Source organism: Melanotaenia boesemani, chromosome 22 (genome assembly GCF_017639745.1).
Source record: "Melanotaenia boesemani isolate fMelBoe1 chromosome 22, fMelBoe1.pri, whole genome shotgun sequence".
NCBI classification, from domain to species: domain Eukaryota; kingdom Metazoa; phylum Chordata; class Actinopteri; order Atheriniformes; family Melanotaeniidae; genus Melanotaenia; species Melanotaenia boesemani.
In genome coordinates, this window is record NC_055703.1 from 8,978,195 (window position 1) to 8,999,143 (window position 20,949).

Below are 20,949 nucleotides of genomic sequence, written 5' to 3' on the forward strand. Positions count from 1 at the left end.
ATTACCCCAAATTCAGCCTTGGTCCTTAATTTCAGCCATTCCAAAAGTGGCTCTAGTGAGCTCTACGAAGAACGGGCTGTTTCTGCATCTGAACCTTTAAATGTTCATGAGTGGTGCCTGTCCACATTCCTCTGTGGGAGAGGATCTTGCTTTCGTTGGTGCCCACTTGATGATTTTAGAGGGCAGACTCAGCTAGCTGGGGGGAAAGGTCAATGGCAGTATCCACTACCCAAGGAAGTGGTAATTTCCCTTGGTGATATCATAAAGGGAAAGATCTCAGACTCACTCATTTGAGCACACATTTGCCAGAAAGTGGAACAAGCAAGGCGACAGAATTTTCTCATTTTTGGGCCTCATACACAGACTATGAGGACACACATGACTGTTAAAAAACCTTTAGAAAGTGAATTTTACATAATATGGGACCTTTAAAGAAATTAGTTTGCATACATAAAAATTCAGTGTAATTTGTTAGTGGCCTGTAAGAAAGCTTGAGCCATTTATTCTTCAAAAATTACTTTTATACTGATTGACTTTAAACACCACATTTAAATTCCACTACCATCATTCAGTACTAGTACAGGAGGTGGTTGGTGTTTAATGTATATCTGGCCTTAGTGCTAGCATCATATAGCCCTTTCACACCAGCAGAGCTACGTGCAGGTGCTTTTCTTTGGTTTCATATAGACTATAGCCACTTGGTTAGATTTACTAAAGGTTATGGATGGGGAATAAAGTATCTGAGTTTAAATAAAATATCTGGTAAGGACTAAATCACATGATCACATGGAAAGAAGGCTTTTATGCATTGGGGATCTGTCAAAATTAAACCATTAAAGGCTAAATAAGTAACATTTTTTTCTGTAAAAATGTTCTCATTTGTTGCGAGGGACAAAAGGAAGTTTCCCTATAAACAATCTGTCTCTCTACAGCATGTCTTTATCAAGTTTTTCTCCTTTCAAAATAAGAGTTATGTGATGGAATAACTTCGGTGCACTGTGTAGCTCTTTACTACTTCCTGGTTCTTTAACCAATCATATGAGACTTCCCAAGGTTGCCAAACAACAGCACAGTATTTGGTATTTTATGTCGGTAAAAGAGCAGCAGCTTGGAGGTATGGAAGCTAGTAAAAGAAGCAGACCAGAAATAGTTTCAGAAAAACCTAAAAGCCTCGGCATCCTGCTAAAAAATCATGATGTTTGCTGGCGCTGTTCTCCGTCCTCCATAGACTATTTAAAAGAGCCATCCTCTCACAAACTGGCAACCTGCGTGAAACTCTCTGTGGGGGAGGGGGGTAAGGGAGGAAGAACGCTCTCCGTGTTTTTCTCTTTCAACTGTGGTTCTGATTTGAAACACTAGGTGACAATGTTACTCATTTTGCCTTTAATGACGAGATACATCTTTTAATTAGCACCTTAATTGTTTTAACACATTAATGCATTAACAACAAAGTTAGTACACATACCTTAAAAATCTGAATTTGACATTATCTCAATGAGAAAAGCTGATTTTGGGCATGTAGGTGCCTTCTCACAGCTGTGAACCACCCAAAACATCCTGATCCTTCTTATTTATGAAGATTCTGACAGTTTTCCAGCTTTACATTTAGAGATATGAGGTACATCACACAATTAATCACTAAGTCGTCGCGTGGGGGTGGGGGTCACAAACACCAACATATGTTATCTTGGGGTTCGTGGCTCAAAAAGTTTGAGAACCACTACTTTAAAGGTACAGTTTCTTAAAATTACTGACATCTGGTGGTAAAGAAAAACTTAGAAAACATAGAAAAACTTCACATGGCAAGCATAGCTGGGAATGGACAGTGGCCGTAAGTGGTGGAAATTCTTCCAGACATAAACATGTTATAATCTGCAAATGGATCCAGTAACCTCAGGTGCAGTGATGACTGCACAGGTAACTACTTTAAAATCATGTAAATGTGTACTGTCTTCTTCTATTTGCCTCTTAAGGGATTACTTATTCCAAACAGTGCTCTACAATCTACCAAACAAAGCTGGTACTAAAGTTTTAAAACTTTTAAAAATACCAAATCATTTTCCTCAATAAATTATGATCAGGTAAAGTTTCTTCATATTTTATCAATTACTGTCTTTATTTACAATCAGGGATTACAAAATCTTATGATGTTAATAATCATGTCAGACCAGATACTCTCTGGACAGAATTAACTATTATACTTGTTATTTGATTTAAGTAAAATATCCACATCACTGGGAGGCGAATGACAGGGTCATGTCTGCATTTAAGTTGGTGTGTCAGTATGTATATATTTTCAGTGTGTATATCAGCATGCCTTCCTTGTGCCCAAGCTCAGACATTCTGCTGCTAATAGGAATGGTGCGCGTGAGCCTCTATCTGTACATGGGTGTGTGTTTATGTGGACGTAGCCCTTGCCTGACCGTGGCCCTGTCGAAGTCTTAGCATGCTCATTTATAGCTAAGCAGCCCATCAATCTTAATAGAGGAGAGAAGTGCAAAGAGCCGATGAAACGCCAGACATGATCACTATTCACTCAATGGGGGGCAAGGAGAGAGGGAGGAGCAAAGAGGAGGGAAGGGTTGCAAGGAAAGATGACCGGAGTGGAGATGGAGGTGGCAGGGTGAGGGAGCAGAAAAGGAGTGAAAGTGAAGAGGGAGGGAGAAGGGAAGAAGGATGGGGTGAGAAAGACAGAGGTCACAACTTGTTTATCCCTGTTGGTGATAATAATGATTTGATCCTTTCTCCTCTGTTTATGTCTCTTTGAGTGATGGCAGACAAAGCCTGGTGAAAACTGCTGAACATCCAAGGTTGAGAATGCACGAGAACACACGCTCACTTTCACACACACTCCCAGTTTTTCTTCTTTTAAAGGGAGCTTTTTAAAATACTTCATGAAAATTTGGCAAGGTTGATTAGTACAGACTGTGTCACCAGCTCAGTAAGTTGAGTCACATGCCGGGCGTCACATCACACTGTGCTCCGAGACCAGGTCATGGAATGAGGTGGTGTGTACGTGTGCATGTGTGTGTGTGTGTGTGTGTGTGTTTATGGGGGAAGGAGCACTGCTGAGAGGTGGGAAATGGTGAGAGGATATTTGGCAATGTGCTGTGATACTCTGCTGACACAGGACACTGCGTCTTCATGCAACAACAGATCTATCACTCTCAGGAACAAGGTGCAACAGGGATTCAGAAAGTCAATATTTATAGTTCCACCATGTTTGACTGCCTTCATTACCATACAGTTAATATAACACATGTGAAGCAGAGCTTATAATGTAACTTAAAACTATATATATATATATATATATATATATATATATATATATATATATATATATATATATGTATGACAGACTGATATGTAAGGGCTGCACGGTGGTGTGGTAGTTAGCACCGCAGCTTCACAACAAGAAGGTGGCCTTTCTGTGTGGAGTTTGCATGTTCTCCTTGTGTGTGCACGGGTTCTCTCTGGTTTCTTTGGCTTTCTTCCACCGTCCAAAGACATGCATGTTAGGTTAATTGGTCACTCTAAATTCTCTCTAGGAGTAAGTGTGTGTGAATGGTTGTATGTCCCTATCTGTGCTGGCCCTGCGATGGATTGGTAAACTGTCCAGGGTGTACCCGGCCTCTCACCTGCAAAAAATGCTGGAATAGGCTCCAGCTTACCCGTGAACCATAATGGACTAAGCGGTACAGAGAATGAATGAATAACAGACTGATGCAGAGTCCGTGTCACTGCAAACGCTACATCAATCCACCTGTCAATCTCCCGCTCCTTCCTTCCCTCACTCATAAACAAGACCCCGGAGAAAGAAAACAATCCACCCTTTTCCGGCTGACGACCATGGTTTCATATTTGAAGGTGCCGATTCTCATTCAAGCCACTTCACACTCGGCTGCAAATTGTTCCTGCAAGAGTTGAAGATCACGGCCCGATGAAGCCACATCCTCATCCTCAAATATATATATACACATATCCCTTCTTTTCAAATCCAAAGCTTGACAGGTATGCTTGTGCCTTTTATTGTTCAGCAGGTAGATGAGAAAGTGGGTCAGGCAGACGGATTGCTTTAAGGGCTGTCTGTTATGCTGCATGAGCTAAACACTGCACCCACAGGAGCGTTCAGTAATAACAAAACCAGTTATTTTCCTTACATTTCAGTTACATTTCTGAGGGTTGAGTAACTGTGCTAGTCTAGTCTGTTGCCTTCACCATTGGTAAAAGCTGCGTCAAAAGCAGTTGCTAAACTTTCTGGTTCCACACCAAGGTTGGGAGGTCGAGAAGGTGATTACTCCTGGGTGAAACAGCATCTAGCTTCAGGCTTAACTCCTTTGCCTTTATCCAGCAGTGGTGAAGCAGACGAGGGACTCTGCTGGAACTAGAAGAGCTTTGTGGTGTTTATTGCTAAAGGTTGTAGCAAGACATTCACTGCTAAACAGGAAGTTTGTCAGGGCGACTTTCTCTGCTCCAACATTCCCCCTCTTCTCCCCTCGCCTGTGCTGCATCTCTCCTCTCCAGCTCTTAGGACTGGGATATACTTGCTGCTAGCAACATGTCCACGTATGAATCATGGCTGCTACACATTCCTAGCGTTCGTTTGGTTCGTAGGCCGCTTACATTGATGCGAGGTAAGGTGTCATGTGCACGAGTTGCAATATTTACTTGAACGCTAGATGCTCTCAAACAAGAGCATGAACATGACAGGTCCGAGGTAAACACAATGGATAGTTATGAAGACCGTTTCTCAGACATTGTCTGCAACTACCTGCATCTGTATGATTTTTTCCTACCCGTTGCACAGTGACACTAACCATTTTTTATTTATTATTCATTTATTTATTTTGTCTGCCATCGTAAGGACTGCATATGTGTATATTGATAATTTTCCTACACGTTCTCTCAAACACTTGCTTACCTGCTCCCTTCTGTTAGCATAACATACCACGTCCCCTCACCCTCTGTCAACAATTGTTGGTTTGTAAATGCACACACAGAAAAAAGATAAACATTTCTGCCGTATTTGTTGGTAACAGATTTGAAGCATTTTGTGGGTTGATGTTCCAGAAATATAATGTGACTGGAAGATTGACCTATTTCAAAGTCCAAGTCCTGTGTTCTGCCCCTTGCAGTGACCTCCAGTATTAAGCGTTTTGCCACGCCGTGTTTCTGTCATTTGCAGCAAGTATATACATGAACATAGTGGAACGTTGACGTGTAGCTTGGTTGTTGACATGGTCGGTGGATTCTTGCTGGGCGATTGTCTGTGAAGGCAGATTACTGAGAGTTAAGAATCACCACCAACACCTGCCTCATTGTTAACCTGATGGTTTTTCAAGCTTACCAGACACATCTGGGACTAACAGACACACTGCTGTGACACTTTGTGGTAGCCAGACTGAAATTTGGTCCTTTTCCTATGATATGGAAACCTAATGTTACACGTTTGAAGACTGTTTTAGCATTTCGGGATGGATAGTTAGTAGCACATTATTCTAAAAGCAGACAAACTCAGAACTTATATTTCTTTCCAGTTTCTTTTATATCTAAACTTATGTATCTCTTATATAATGTTATTCAATAAACTAAATGTTTATATTCTGGGAAAGTAATTGCTTATTTGAAAATAATTAGAAGCTCTGAACCTGAACTTGAACCTGAAATCAGAATTGGTCATCTCTACATTAACCCTACTGAAGTCTTGTATTCAATATGAGGATGCAACAACCAGAAGCGGCTTTGGATATTCAATACTTCTAGATTAACATCTCAACTGTTTATGCCCACAAGCAAAAAACCTATTAAGTTTATAAATAGTAGTTCGTAGATTGTGTTAGGTGCAAGCAACCTTTTTCCATATTTACAAAGTTTCAAATTAGTGATGAAGTTTAATCTAGTATGTTTCTTAGCTCTTTTAGATTGAAATAAAGCGAAATGTTAGCCTGATTGCTTGAATAGTGGTACTGGATTTATCTTATTTTTGGATAAGATGTGTTCCGCCGTTGAACTACTTGGCAAGATAAACCAAGCACACATCAAAGCAGAGCAAATATTTAAAACCTTATTCATGTCTTGTATATTTTGCCTTCAGGTCTGAAAGCCAGGACCACAAAAGGCTGTGTGGTGAGGTGAACCTGGGAACGCCTGCAACAGCTGTGAGAAACCGTCAGATCTGCCATTCCTCACACTTCAACAGCCAACAAGAGAGCGATTTATGACGGCCGGAGAGGGAGAAAAAGACACGGAGGAGAAAAAAAAAAAGACAGACAGAGAAGAAGGAGACATAAACAGACCGAATGAGGGAGAGAGAATGAAATAAACACAGAAAAGAATACGAGGAGTTGAGAGGAGATTTGATAAAAGAAGAAAAATGAAAGGAGGGATGGAGTAATAATACAGAAGAAGTGGAGCAGGAATGACAGAGTAAGTACTGGTAGGAAGCAGGCGAGCAGAGTAAAGATTACAGTCTGAAATTTTGGACCCATCTTCATACTAACACAACTACATGTGTGACCAGGAGAACAGCTGCACATGAATCACATCTGTCTCTTTTTATGTGCTTTAGTAAACTACATAATAATGTTTCAAGACTATTTCACCAGTGCAGGTGAGGCTGATTGTATGCTATCAAGGGGAGAAACAATAAACCTGCAAAATGTTCCAACCTGCTGCCCTGAGATATGAAAGATATTTCCTTCTGCAGCTCCCCTCCGTCTCCACACATACACACATTTCTTTCCATCGCCTTTTCCTTTTCTGTCTGCTTGTCCTGTCTGTGGTGGGTTAGTGGTGTGAACACTGGTTTATTTGGACTTTTAATACAAGCTGACCCCTGTCCCCTGATGTGTGTGCGTGCACATATATGTGTGTGTGTGCGCATGTCAGCCCAGAGAGCACTCTCCCATGACAACTACGTCAACGACCCGGAGACGGTGTCGAAAGAAGACCACACCACACGGGGAGAAAACACACATCGGTTTAACACACAAGCATACGTACATGCACACAAATAAACTTCAGCACCTATACACTCATATATCCAACAAAGCAGCACAGTGCGGAATACATGGATATATCTGTGTGTGTGTGTGTTTATGTGTGTTTTGGTCTTGAGGAAATCTTCAGCATATGTTAGATGAATCCCTTGAGGATCTCGCTCAGCTGCGATTGGCTGATTGGGTTGTCATGTTTGTTTCCACAGTGACAAAGCTGTCACTGCCTCCCACCACCCAGGTAGAGCTGTCAATCACACCGGCTCACAGCCAACCACATGCAGGGCTCCCTGCAACCAATCAGATCTCTGATTCTGCCATCACAAGTTAAGGAATTATTATCAAGCAGAGATGAGAATTTCTTTGTTAGAAATATAGGAAACAAAGGTTCTGCTTTCTAATCCCAACGACACTGTTTGTCAAAACTAGATTCAGGAGATGACAATTGTGACATAAAGAAATAACATACTGATATTGTGTTAATACATTTGATAATAATGTGATTTTAACTAAGCTGTTAAAAGCAAAACCATTGGCCTAAAAACAGTTACAGCTCATTACCATTTTTAAAATACTCATATACTCATATGTACTCATATATGGCAACTTATACTGTGTTTCTGATTTCTAATGGTCTTATTTATCTTGTTTTCATACAAAATTAAACTGTCTTGCTGGGTTAAAGGGTCTAATCATGTCTCTGTTTAGACAAAGTCCAGTTCAGATTTCTTACAAAGGCAAGCCTCCTGGTGACCACAATAATAGGACTGATCATAAAACCAAATATAGAGTCTTTTCTATTCTGGAGTTGAGGCATGACAGAGCAGTGTCACAGAATAAGGGCTGTCAGCTGTCACATGGCCATAAAAATAGACAAAAGCAAACACATAGCATTTAGAGCAAAGAAAAGAGAGAAAGATAGAAAAGCAGACAAATGTTACTATTTTTCTGCATATTATTTTAAACTAGTCTCTCAAATTCAAGAAGCATGTGCAAGACTAAGCATAGCACTGCAGTATGATAGCAATGCTACAGCCTCAAGACAACAGCAGCTAGCTTTAAATTTGTCACCACTCTGAGGAAGATTATCACGCTTGTAGATGGTTAAATAGTATTGGAGATGCTACTGATATCAGTAGTAAAGCCACCACTTGCCTGAAAGATTTGAAACAAAATCCATACTTGTTAGGCTACATGAATAGAGCCACACATATTTGATTTTTTATATATTTGAGCTTGATAAGGCAAATGTTTCACATAATAGTGCATATCACAGACTTTTCAATCAGATGTACCCCAACATTATAACACACAAACGTTCATAATTACACAAAGAAAGTTATTCTTTGCATTTAAAAAACAATGCAGATGACCAACTGTCATTTGACAAGTTAAAAATGAGAAGGAGGTTGCAAAGAGGCATAGTTTTTTTGTTTAGCCTCTGTTTTCTGCAGTTGAAATTGAAGGGGTTAAGAAAAGGACCATTTATAGCAAGTGGAGACCATTTACTATTGTCTATTGTTGTGAGTGTGTGTGTTACACATGTATGCATTTCGTGTTAATCCCTGTCCTTGCTCAGCAGTCACATACTCACATACATACAGAAAGCAGCTTTTCCCTTGTGGGCTACAGTAGCCCTTTCAGTATGTTTGCGTGCCTGCTGAACTGAATACAGTAAAGCCTTTTCACTGTAATCACTGATCAATAATAGTGATCACAGGCTAATCATCAATACTCTTCCATCTGCCACCAATTGGCCTGAACAAATAAACACCCCACACTGAAGCCTGGAAGCTGCTCTGTGCATCGTTTTATCAGGATGACATGACTTGGTTCATTTATAAACTCACTTAATACAGTTTGAAATAAAAAAAAGAATCCCTTGAAATAATATTAATATACCATCATATGACAGACAACCCACATCTCCATGTCTACAGTATGAATCCATCAGTAATGCATTGAGCCGGATGTTGCTGTGACCTTTCTCTTTTTAGGCCTGACCCCAGCAGATGACCCAGGAGAGGGATTAGTGTCTGATATGCCTAATTAACCCCACAGCAAACGCCCCAGACTGGAACAACAATCTCTCACACTACAACAGCATATCTCTGCTATATTTATAACTTTTTCTTTCCTTTTGTAACATTTCAAACACCTTCTTAAATAAAAAAAAGAAAAAAAAGTTTGCATACCAAACCTGCTAAATCTGGCCTCACACTGACAGCCTCTATTTCAGCTCTACTTGATATATGCCACTTAAACACCTTAAGATTTTCCAGAAATCCCATCCACTCTGGCCCATTCTCTAATCATCCCAAGGCCCCTGCTAGCCCTTCTGCAATCCCCATGAAGCCTAAACAAATGTATTTTGACTGTGAGGTTTGCAGAGAGGAAGCAGAGGTTGGATTTCCACAGGAGTTTAAAACAGACACAAACAACCAGGGTGAAACCTGCGGAAATGAGCCTGTTAACATAACACACACCCATGTGCAGACATGCACTGAAGTTAAGAACAAAGGCAGCATCAGTGGACTTCAGACTGTACACCTGTTAGGAGGAAAATATCTGACAACTCACTCTATAAAATGAACAGAACAATTTTTAAATTGATCTTGAACATGTTTTCAAGCACCAGCACAGCTTTTATTAAAGCTGGAATAAAATAAGGAGCTCAGTCATGTTTCAAACTATTGTCTTATCTGAGAGTAGATGACACATTTCCAATTTAGCTGGAAGTGCTTGTGCTTCTGGCTGTCTTATGACCTTTAGCCATCACTTTAGTTATGTTACTATAAGTTTAGACTGCTGGGATATGTCCCATAATGCACCAAGAATTTGCCATTTTTTTCTCTTTACTCTTTTTCCTTCATGTATTCAGGTATGACATTATTATCATTAACCTTTTTGTTTCTCTTTTTTTTCTCAGCAGGTTTCCCTGACTGATCAAACCTCAGAGTTCATTTCAGTTGGAATAACTAGTTTAAGATAATTTTCCTAAATAAATAAATAATCAAGTCTATTATTGTTAGTCTACTCTGTTAAATCTTTTGATATTTAGATTAAATTTATGCTTTATAAACATTGAAAACTGTTAATAGAATTCCTGGTGTTCGGCTATGAAGGCGCGTTCAATACTTTTCAGCCAACTTGTTATAAGAGAAGTGGAAGCTTAAATCTGAGTGTATGTTTGCCCTATACAGATGGGTTCTAGTTTTGTAACAGAACAGATGGCATAATCAACTATCTGCAGAAGTTGCATCTATATTAATATATCACACATTCTGTATGTAAAGACGTCCACAGCTGAGGTCATAATCAGTCACACACACATGCAGGACAGCATGTAAAGTATCCTTGGTTATGCCCAGACGACGCAATTCAACACCCAGCAATTAAACAGTTGCAGAGAACCTTACACTCTATTTAGAGGGTTACTAAGCAACACATCTTCAAGCTTTGATTTTTAATAGGCTGCTGTTTTATTTGGTTGGCTTAACATACTGTTTATCTATAGATTTATGTGACATATACTAACCGGCTCACATCCTGTTCACACATATTTAGCTCCTGCAGAAGTGTATATCCCTGAGAAAGTCACATATGCACTGTTACTTGGTAATCTTTAATATTATCATTATTATTAATGATTATTATTATTATTTAATTTTTTTTTGTGCAGCTAAAAATTTCTAAATATAATGTTCACCATGATTGGAGACTGAATTGGAGTAATTTTGGTAAATTGATATGTTATTAATTGTTGTGCAAAAATCATGAGTCACCCTCCTTATTTTCAGTCCAGTTCTTCCTTGAAAATGGCTTCTTTACATCCACCCTTCCATCATGGAGATTCATCCATCAGTTTAAGTGGCCTCAAACAACAGTAGATAGACCAACTGAAAGGTCAGGTCTTATGTCAGGTTTTGTTGGATTATTTAGCTATTTCTTCCATTTATTGCTACACAGTATAAAGCACTTTAGTTCACAATCTTAGATGCCAGCCGACTGTTTTTAATCGGCCTGTTATTTATTTGCTGAGGACAAGGACCAGCCTTGTCCTTCATACATTAGCTTTAGATTACGTGGGTTTGTGTTTTTCTCTTCGTATAGATGTGTGAGTACCTCCCTACAACACTCCCTTTTCCCTGAGCTTTATTGTTTTAATAACTGAGCTGTGAATGCAAGGCTTTGTCTCCAGTATGGGAACCATACTTGTGTGTGTGTCTTTTTGAGTGTTTGTGGAAGTCATCCCCTGAGTCAAGACTCAAAAATGCAAGTGTGAACATAGGAAGGAAATTAGATAAACCGCCTTTGAACACTTCAGAGTGCAACCTTGCACAACTGTAGAAATTTGGGAGTGAGTTTGTTTCATGTGCAAACGATTATTTGTTCACTACAGCTTCATGTATCAAAGTAACAATATGCTGGCAAGATTGCAATTGTCAGCCAAAAGTGTAAAAAAAAAAAAGAAGTTTCTGTTTGAGTTTTTGTATTAGGAAACTTCTGATGCTAGGGCCGAGCATCCCAGGTGGGGGAGGGCAAAGAAGGCAGAGGGGAGGGGGGTAACTGGGTATTACAAGCATCCAGAGAGAAGGACAGATGGTTAGACACTGGTCAGGGTTTCACAGCAAAAGGCTGTAAAATTGATATGAGAAAACCAGGTGTGATTCACTTGAGAACACATACACAGATGCACACACTACACTTCCACTTGACTTGATGTGAGATAAGAGGAGAGGCTTTTTACAGTTGTCTCTTCATGTTAACTGTATGACCATAGGTGAAGATGATACCACAAAAAATTTAAGCAAAATACATTACTGTGTAAAAATCTTGAACCGTTCCACATTTCTGAAACTCGTCTTTGGATACAGTTATTATAAATTGTCTAATGTAGACAATGTAATTGATCTGTTTTAATCGGATTTTACATTATATGTACATACAGCACATATTACTCTGCTTTATGTTACTGAACATACTAAATCACTCCTGTGCATCAAGACGTTCCTGTCTGTCTGGTCTTATATTTCATCGTCGTCACATCGGATATCCTCCCTTGCGATGAAGCCAGGAAAGCATCTCCTCAAGCGTCGAGTCTCTGCAGGACTCTGCTGTGATCTTATTGCATCCTGCATCCATGGCTATTTGGACAGCCATTTGTTTGTGGATGCTGGTCATACACCTTCAACCTCCGGGCAGAGAAAAACACCTCTATTGCATTTAGTGAAAGCTGAGGGTCAGCTGAGAGCAGTTGTTCATTTTAGGAGACATTCCAGGAAAATATTATGAAGAAATGTTTTTGCTTGACAGATTTTGACAAGTTGTATGTAATGATTTAAGCAATGAAATGAAGACTATTAGTTTTATATGGAATGAATATTCAGCATCCACAGGTATAGTTAATTTTGACTGACATGACAGCAAATAATAATGTTATGAAACAGCAGAGAGTTATATAAAAGCAATTGCATGTCCAAAAGCATTTGCAATTTGTTGGAAGGAATGAGAAACTGCAACTATGATGTGCACAAATTACTAAATGTTGTGGAGGTTGAACTAACTGTTGTGCAAATGTAAATAGTGATGTGAGAAATGAACCAAAGTGACGGAGAAAAACTGTAACATAAACTGTGACACAATAAACCAAAGGCTCACATCTACTTATAAAGGGAATAGAAAACTGATAGTGTTTTAACTGACATACCAGCAGGGAAAACACAGCCAACCGGTTTATCTGTTTTCTATTGGAAAGAGGGAAAAATGATGTACAACTCAATATAAGCTGGCAATTCATTACAGTTGTTCCCTGTAGAATGTTGTCCCCTGTTCTCAAATAATTATACACTATTTGGAGTTATGGTGGGTGTACATCTAATCTAGAGGTACCTGAGATAAAGAATTATATTAGTACAACTGATCTTATTATGTCCACTATACTGTTACTAAACTAGCAGCATGATCTTTAAGTTAAGAGTCTCTAAACTTTTCAAAAAGCCACTGGTGTCATCTGTGTATTACTTTTTAAAGAGTCACATGGATAAAAAAGAAGCAGCTCTAGTCATATTTGTCTTTTGCAAGTTGAACTCTGATCACGTTTTATTTCTAATAAGTGTAACAAAGAACACTGGCCATTAGAATTCATGCATTTATTTATGTTGAAAGAAAGAAGAAAAAAAGATAAGCATTAAAGCTTATTAAATTTATCCAATGCTTTATGCCAAAGAGGTTCCCTGGCTGGAGGCAGTCTTAATGTGTGGTGACGGGCCCCGGTGGGTTTTGGATTCCATGTGGGTCGAGGTACGAGGCCGAGATCACCTTTCCTGTATTGAGCCATCAGGAACAATGCCTTTCTCTCCAAATTCTCTGCTTCTGCAGTGGCTTCAGTACCAGAGGCCTGTGGTTTCAGGCCTCCACTGACTTCATCTGCAGACCCTGCTTCCTGTGGTCCTGGACTCTCCAGGATCTCCAGCACTTTCAGCATCAACTGATCCTTGTTTTCCATCTCTGGGTTTGAGACAACGGTTGTGAGCATAGACGCTGCTTTCTTTAAATCGCCCTCCAGCTCCTTTATCCTGCTCTTCTCCCTCTGCACTCGGGCCTCCAGTTGAGATTTATCAGTCAGTTTTGAACGGCACTCTGCCTGTTTCTGGGTCAAAGCTTCTGCCTTCCTGACCATCTCCTCATGTTTAGCCCTGACCATCTCCTCATGTTTAGCTTTCTGCCGCTGGCACCTTTTCACCAGCTTCTCCTTTTCCTTCTGAAGATTGAGGAGGCCCTGCTTGTGTTTGTCAAGGGTGACTTTCAGCTTGTCTAATTTGGGGCAAAGTTCGTCCACTTGTGACTGGAAGTGCCTCTTTTGTTTTACCAGACGTGTCACTTCTCTCATTAGGAGCTCACCCTTTTCAGTCGCCTCTTTATACTGAGCTTTAAACTGAGCTCTCTCCTGAACGATAGCTGCAATCTTCTGCTCCTGGAGGCGGTCGAACTCCTCCTGTTTCCTCTTAATCAGCATGCGCTCCTCCATCTCCATCTTATGTAAAGCAGCTTCATGTTGCTTCTTCAGACGGTCCATCTCCTCCTGAACTTCAATTTTCTTACTAGACAGCAGCTGATTCAGCTGCTCCAACTCTTGCTTCTGCTTGTCCACTCTCGAAGCCTGCTCGGCCTTGCGTTCATCTCTCCTTCTTTCCTGCTCCTGAATCTCTTGACGCAATAGCAATGTTTTGGCTTTCACGTTCTCGGTTTCAGTTTTCTCCTTCTCCAGCTGCTCTCTCAACTTCTCTTTTTTCTTCTTTAACTTTGCCAACTTGTACTCCAGGTACTCACGTATATCATTATAGTCCACCTCCTTGGCCCTGAACTCAGCGTTCATGTCCTCGATTTCTCTCTTTAGCTCCCTAGATCTTTGCTGATATCTGTAGGATTAAAAGGCACATGGGAATAAAACAAAAAGTTAGATTCATTAAAATAACTTGGGACAATATGTTCTGTTACTGAAGCGATAATAAGTCAGTAGAGAGATGATAATTCTTTAAAAATCCTCTATTTTGTTTTTAAACCTTTGCCTGAATGATACTTTGGTGCATTTCTGTGTCTTTGCTCCAACTTCAGACCACTTAGATTAGTTGCTGATTGAGGCCAGTAGATAATGGAGATGACAGAAAAGCTCCTTCGAGCAGTAAAAGGTGGCATCTCTAATGACATTTGATACACAGCTAAAAATAAATGTTCCTTGCTATCAATTATATTTAATTTTCTTAGTAGATTAAGTATTTGGCTCTCCTTTAATTACTTTTTCATAATTTTAATTCTGTTCACTTTATTTCTTCCTCTGCTTTCATACACTTTTAATGTGTAGGCTACTGTTTGATTTTTGGGAATTTTTAGTGCCTTTTTACTTATTGTAACGCACTTCAGTCAACACAGTTAATTATCAAATATATTCCTATTGAAAAAAAACTTAATTTGATTTTAATATGAATACAAATAGCTGCTTCCATTGAGTCAACACTTTTTCTTTTCATCTTTTTATTTGATTGACTTTTTTCATATAGAAATGTTTTATACTAAGATATTGTTTATGTGTTGTAGACAGAAAAAGCGCGTATCTAATATTAGTTCAATCTGTCAGTTACTTGAATCTGTCAGTTACTTTTAGCTACAACGGGCTATATAAGCTAATGCTAGCCCTGCTAATTCCACCTCACTCTTGGCAATTTTTAACAACAACAATAACAAAAAAAAAGGAAACTTTTTACCAGACTCCTTCTATAATTCTGCATATACTGAAATGATGCAACTTAGATATTTTATTGAAACTTATTCCCTAAAACAGAAGCAGATGTGTACTTTACCTTTCAGACTCATTCCTCATGCGTTCAGTCACATTCAAACACACGGCCTTCTCTTTCTCCTTAGCGGGATCTTTGGTCACCAGAGTGGGTGGTCTTTTCTTTTTGCTGTCCATGTTTCTCGGCTTTCACGTCTTACCGCCGCAGTTTTGGTCAATTTTGCAGTGTAACTTTTTAAACAAAATTAACAGTAAACATTAAGCAGAACAACCCAAAACAAAAACAAACAATAACACATCGCACCGTTTCCAATGAAATGATGCTTTCAGGGACTTCTCGGAATGTTCAACTTCGTTCTTCTTTCCTGCATGGACCATTTTCAGTTTGACGCAAAAACACAATTTAGTTTCTGTAGCATCACTGAATAAGACTAAAAGGTCATGCTGTAGCATCTGAGAGTCTTGCTTAGCTACTCAGAAATAGCCTGAATTTAATCAATTGTATGTAGACATGTAGACCTCAAACTTGAACTCATTATCAATATAATTTCTGATACCATAAATTAATTTTATGTTAGGAAACCCAAAACTTAAACTTTTACAGGCTTTAAGATTATTAACTTAAAAATACATAGATAAATTAAAACTTTATTTAAAGACACTGTATGTCAGATACATTTGCAAATATGAATGACCAAGATCATAGAAAAGATGGAGGATTTTTTTATTTAAAAAATGTTTAAACATTTTAAGTTTTTTATTTATTCATTTATTCATCTGACTAATCTTTAAACAATCTTTTATGTGAGGTCCTCCACTAATTCAACTGCTTTGTTTTGCATGTGTGTGGATGTTCGTACTGCGCATGAGAGAGATAATAATTAACTTTTTTTTTATTGATATGTTACTTTGGTGTGTGAAGGTTTGTTTTTGCTTTCATATGCATAAAATGTTTTTTTACCATGTAAATAAAATTGATTTGATCTATCTATCTATCTATCTATCTATCTATCTATCTATCTATCTATCTATCTATCTATCTATCTATCTATCTATCTATCTATCTATCTTGTGTGTCTATCTATGACTTAACATCTGAAACATTATGAGAAACATACGAACACTAATCATTACATTCTTCAAAAAAGAAAGTTTCATCACACACAACAGGAGAAACAAATTAGAAACAAATTAGAAGCAGATCATTGACACACTGAAAGTTGCTGATGGTGTCATAAATCACAGTAGTAGGACAACGAAGAACTGGGTTGATTTTAAAAGCACCTTGAGAGGACTTGTGAATTTAGCTGAATTGAATAAAGCAGTCGTATTATGCACAGATTTCTTTCTGAATGTGTGTTATTTCAATACACTGTATGAGGACTTCAAAACAACCAGCACATAGCGCTAAATAACTCCAAGTAGCATCAACAGTCTCTTTTCCTCTGCTCTGCTGTCAACACCCTCAGGATCCGGGTGACACATAAGTTCACTGGAACCACAGACAGGCGCCAAGCACCAGCTTAATCTCTTCACACATCTCTCTCCTTTTCTCTGCTTTGGTCTCTTTATCTCTCCATGTCCCTCCTTCAGCTCACACCAAAGCTTACACTTACACCTGCAGCGAGGCGAGACTATCCAAGTTGGGATCTTTATGAAGGCAGGGAAACAGATTAGTCCAGCCTGGAGAGGAAGCTTCATCTGTTTCATCTGTAACCAGTCACTGTGTGACGGCCACTCTTGGGTTACTGCTTGTGCTCTGTTTAGACTTGTTTGTGTGCTCTGAATGTGTGCGTGCTTGTTTACAGCTGTGGTTGTTTTCCGTGATGCAAATTGTGTTAGCATCATTGCACTGCTGACTACTACTACTACTGGTCCCTCTGATATTAATACGGGTTTTATCTGTAGTCAGCAGAGGTTACACATAGGCCCATTAACACATTTTTATTCTTGCTGGCATAAAGTCAACAAGGTGTTGGAAACATTCCTCAGAGATTTTGCTCCATATTGACATGATAGCATCACACAGTTGCTGCAGATTTATCGGCTCAACATCTATGATACCACCACACATCCCAAAAGTGATCATTTGGATTGAGATCTTGTGTCTGTGGAGGCCATTGGAGCACAGTATACTCATAGTCGTGTTCAAGAAACTGGTTGGAAATGATCTAAGCTTTGTGATATGGTACATTATACTGCTAGAAGATGGTACACTGTGGTCATAAATGGTTGGACATGGTCAGCAACAATACTCAGGTAGGCTGCATTTGGTACTAAGGGGCCCAAAGTGTGCCAAGAAAACATTGCCCACACCATTACACCACCACCAGCCTGAACTATTAATTCAAGGTGTATGTAGATGGATCCATGCTTTCATGAACTGAGACCTGGCAATGTTTTTCCAATCTACTATTGTCCCATTTTGGTGACCCTGTATGGATTATAGCCTCAGTTTCTTGTTCTTAGCTGACAGGAGTGATGCATACTATGGCTGTAACCAGTGATTGTTAAGTTCCTGTTGCCATTCTATCATGTCCTTTTTTTTTTTTTTTTTTTTTTTTTTTTAACCTGTCTTGTCCAGCATCGTTGCAAACAGAATGATTGTCTGGTTGCTGTCTGGTGCTGGGCAATTTTACTCTATCAAGCAGGGATTTATACTACATGTATAAAGTCCCTCTTGATGAAAAACTTTATTAAATCAGACTCTTAATGCTGGACTCGACCGGAGGGGACAGAGAGAGAGAGAGAGAAAAGAAAGTAGAGAGAAGAGGGAGGGGAGAGAGAGGGACAGAAAGGGTGTGGGGAGTGCGGGTGGGGACTTGAAACATCATACAGAAGACCATGTAATCCATACTACTTACAACATATATAGCTAAGATCATCCTAGCCAGTAGGTCATTACACAACTAGTTGATAATAGTAACAATAATAATAATAAGAGTAAGAGTAATAATAATAATAAGAACAGAAATAATTAAAAAAAAGAAAAAAAATATGATAATAGATATAAGTGAAACTGCTGTATTCAAGAACACGCGCAGAGAAACCTGTGTGGATGTGTTGGAGAACTCGGCCACACGGCGACGCAAAGACTGTGTGGAGACGTTCAGGAAGGAGTGACCATGCAGAGTGATCATGCAGATGCCACCTCACTTGAACAGAGGCCAGAGTCAGGCCAGCGGTCCCGAGACCCAGGCCACCAGCCCCCCCGCAGGCAACAGATCCCGACCGGTCCACAGAGACGACCACTCGCCCGCCCAGGAAGGCAGCAGCAGGAGACCCCAGCAGGAGCCGCCCCGCGGACACAGGGCACCGGCCCCGGCGGGCCGAGGCCAGCAGTCCCCGACCCCCCCGGGCACCGGCCGCCCGGGACAGACGGGGCAGAGGGCCCGGGCCCAGGAGCGCAGGGACACCCCCCTCCCCCACAGGCCGACATTCTATCATGTCCAACCAGTCTGCCCATTCTTCTCTGATCTCTGGCATCAACAAGACATTCTGGTCCAGACAATTGCTGGAGATAGTTGTGTGTGAAAATCCCAGTAGGGCAGCAGTTTCTGAAATACTCTGCCCAAAAACGATGCCACTTTCAGTCATTTAAATCCCCTTTCTTCCTCATTCTGATGCTTAGTTTGAACTTTAGCAAGCTGTTTTGACCATGTCTACATGACGAGATGCACTGAGTTGCTGCCATGTTGATCAACTGATTAGATATTTGAGTTAACAAGCAAGGGAACAGGTGTAACTGATAAAGTGGCTGGTGAGCGTAAATACTCTAATTTCTCATCCTTCCTTCCTCACATGGTAAGAAACTGGGCAATAAGAAAGAGAGGAAAATGGATATAAAAGAAATGAGCAGCTCAGTGGAATTTACTTTTTAAAGTCTCATATCACCACCTCCATGTCAGTTGCCTCATGTGAGCGCGCCTCGTTCCCATGACCAGCCCGCTGCAGGAGGTGCTGCTGGGAAAGACACGGCATTCGCACACCAATGTAGCATGAGCCCCTCACACACACACACACACACACACACACACACACACACACACACACACACACACACACACACACACGCACACACACACACACACACACACACACACACGCACACACACGTGCATGTGGGAGAACATTCATGATATCATCTCCCAGTGCTGCTGTTACCCACACCTTTCCATCCGGTTTAGACCTATGACCAAATAAACGCCTTTCACACTTCATATCAGTCTACACACATGCATGTATTCATTCACACACACACACACACACACACAAGCCCTTGTGTCTATAATTGAAATAAAACTGAGTGTTAGCAAAGGTTATGACCTGCTGGTTCTGATGATGTGCTATTAACAGCTTAGCCAAAAGAATTATGGTTTTTCTCAATCTCACGTTCTTTCTCACATTCCCACCAAACATCCTTTTATACTTTTAATGCATGAATTCACATCCCTGACTTTTTGTCGGTGTATATTTAACATCTAATGAAAATACATCTCTCTACATCAACTGTGTCTGCACTTCTTCTGAACCCAAAGGACCCCCCCCCCCCCCCCCATCCGCTCCAGTATTATTGTATTGAAATGAAAAAGTGACACCAGTAAGTTTGGATCAGTGAGATGAAATACACTAAAACAGATGTATATGTGCTTTTGTCCTTTTTTTTGTACAAAAAAATAAATGAAGAAATAAAAAACTATGTATTATCTCTCTAGTCAACTGACTCCTTTCTGCCAGTACAATATAATCTTATATTAATCACTTGAATCGAACTGAAATGGTATTGTATGGTACAGTTTTTAAAAGTGCACTTTGTTGTTTTAAATCAGCACACAGATATAAAGTACTAGGTAATGAAAGTTAAAGGTGTAAAAAAGCAGACATTTAAGCTTATATTTTTTTCTTTCAGATGTAAAATATTAGTAGATTTTTTCTGTTGTTCAGCGAGCAAAATTATCTAAACTCCAATTATCCTGTGGCATTTTTGATTGATCGCTCCTCTGAAAGACCATTATTCTTTCTACATACCTTCAGACAACCAGTTTAATATCCATTAAAGTGCATTTTAACAGAAAGTAATTGTAAGCTTATCCTAAAACAGCCAGTCTCCCAGAGATAGACCTGTCTTTTCACCATGACTACGTATAGACACAGTTTACTGTTGCTTGTTGATGATCCATCTCATTTGTTTTCTCCCAGTGCTAATCAAAATTCCTCATGAACACCTTCCATCACATGCCTGATGATCCGTGCAGACGTCCTCCCAGATGAGACTATTTTGTCATTCCTCCACACAAACACACTCTATTTTGCTCCTGGCCTTGGCTTTTGACCCCATCTCCTATAATTCCACTGTTTCGATCCCTCACAAGCTGGCCTCTGAGTGATAACAGATAAATCCAGTGGACTTTTACCAACACAAACAATAGAGCTTTGTGCAAGGATGTCTGTGCATGTGAAAGAGTCTGACCACTTGTCTTCCCATTCCTATCTACATACATGTTTGCTGTCAGTTTATACTTAGTGTATATCGTATAATGGCACAGGCGGTGTATCTATGTTGTCTGTGTGTGTGGTCAGCAGCTCTCTCTCCTCTGAGAGTTGTATTTAATTTAGGAGCAGAGCTACGACTCCCTTGACTGCTATAGCCGTCATGCT

General features: G+C 39.8%; 1 protein-coding gene across 1 annotated transcript; it reads right to left on the reverse strand.

The window, feature by feature from the left end:
* Positions 1 to 13,185: 13,185 nt before the first annotated feature.
* Positions 13,186 to 15,468, reverse strand: LOC121634228 (trichohyalin-like). Its single transcript, XM_041976742.1, has 2 exons — positions 15,356 to 15,468; positions 13,186 to 14,416 (listed from the first exon to the last, which is right to left on the reverse strand). The coding sequence occupies exons 1-2, from the start codon at positions 15,466 to 15,468 to the stop codon at positions 13,186 to 13,188; spliced, it is 1,344 nt and encodes a 447-aa protein (XP_041832676.1).
* Between the last annotated feature and the right edge of the window lie 5,481 nt (positions 15,469 to 20,949).

Bases quoted from the DNA above. Each gene is read 5' to 3' on its own strand.
- LOC121634228 (XM_041976742.1), bottom strand. From the start codon at position 15,468: ATGGACAGCAAAAAGAAAAGACCACCCACTCTGGTGACCAAAGATCCC. The intron at 14,417-15,355 runs GTAAAGTACACA...TTAATCCTACAG, and splicing joins ATGAGGAATGAGTCTGAAAG to ATATCAGCAAAGATCTAGGG.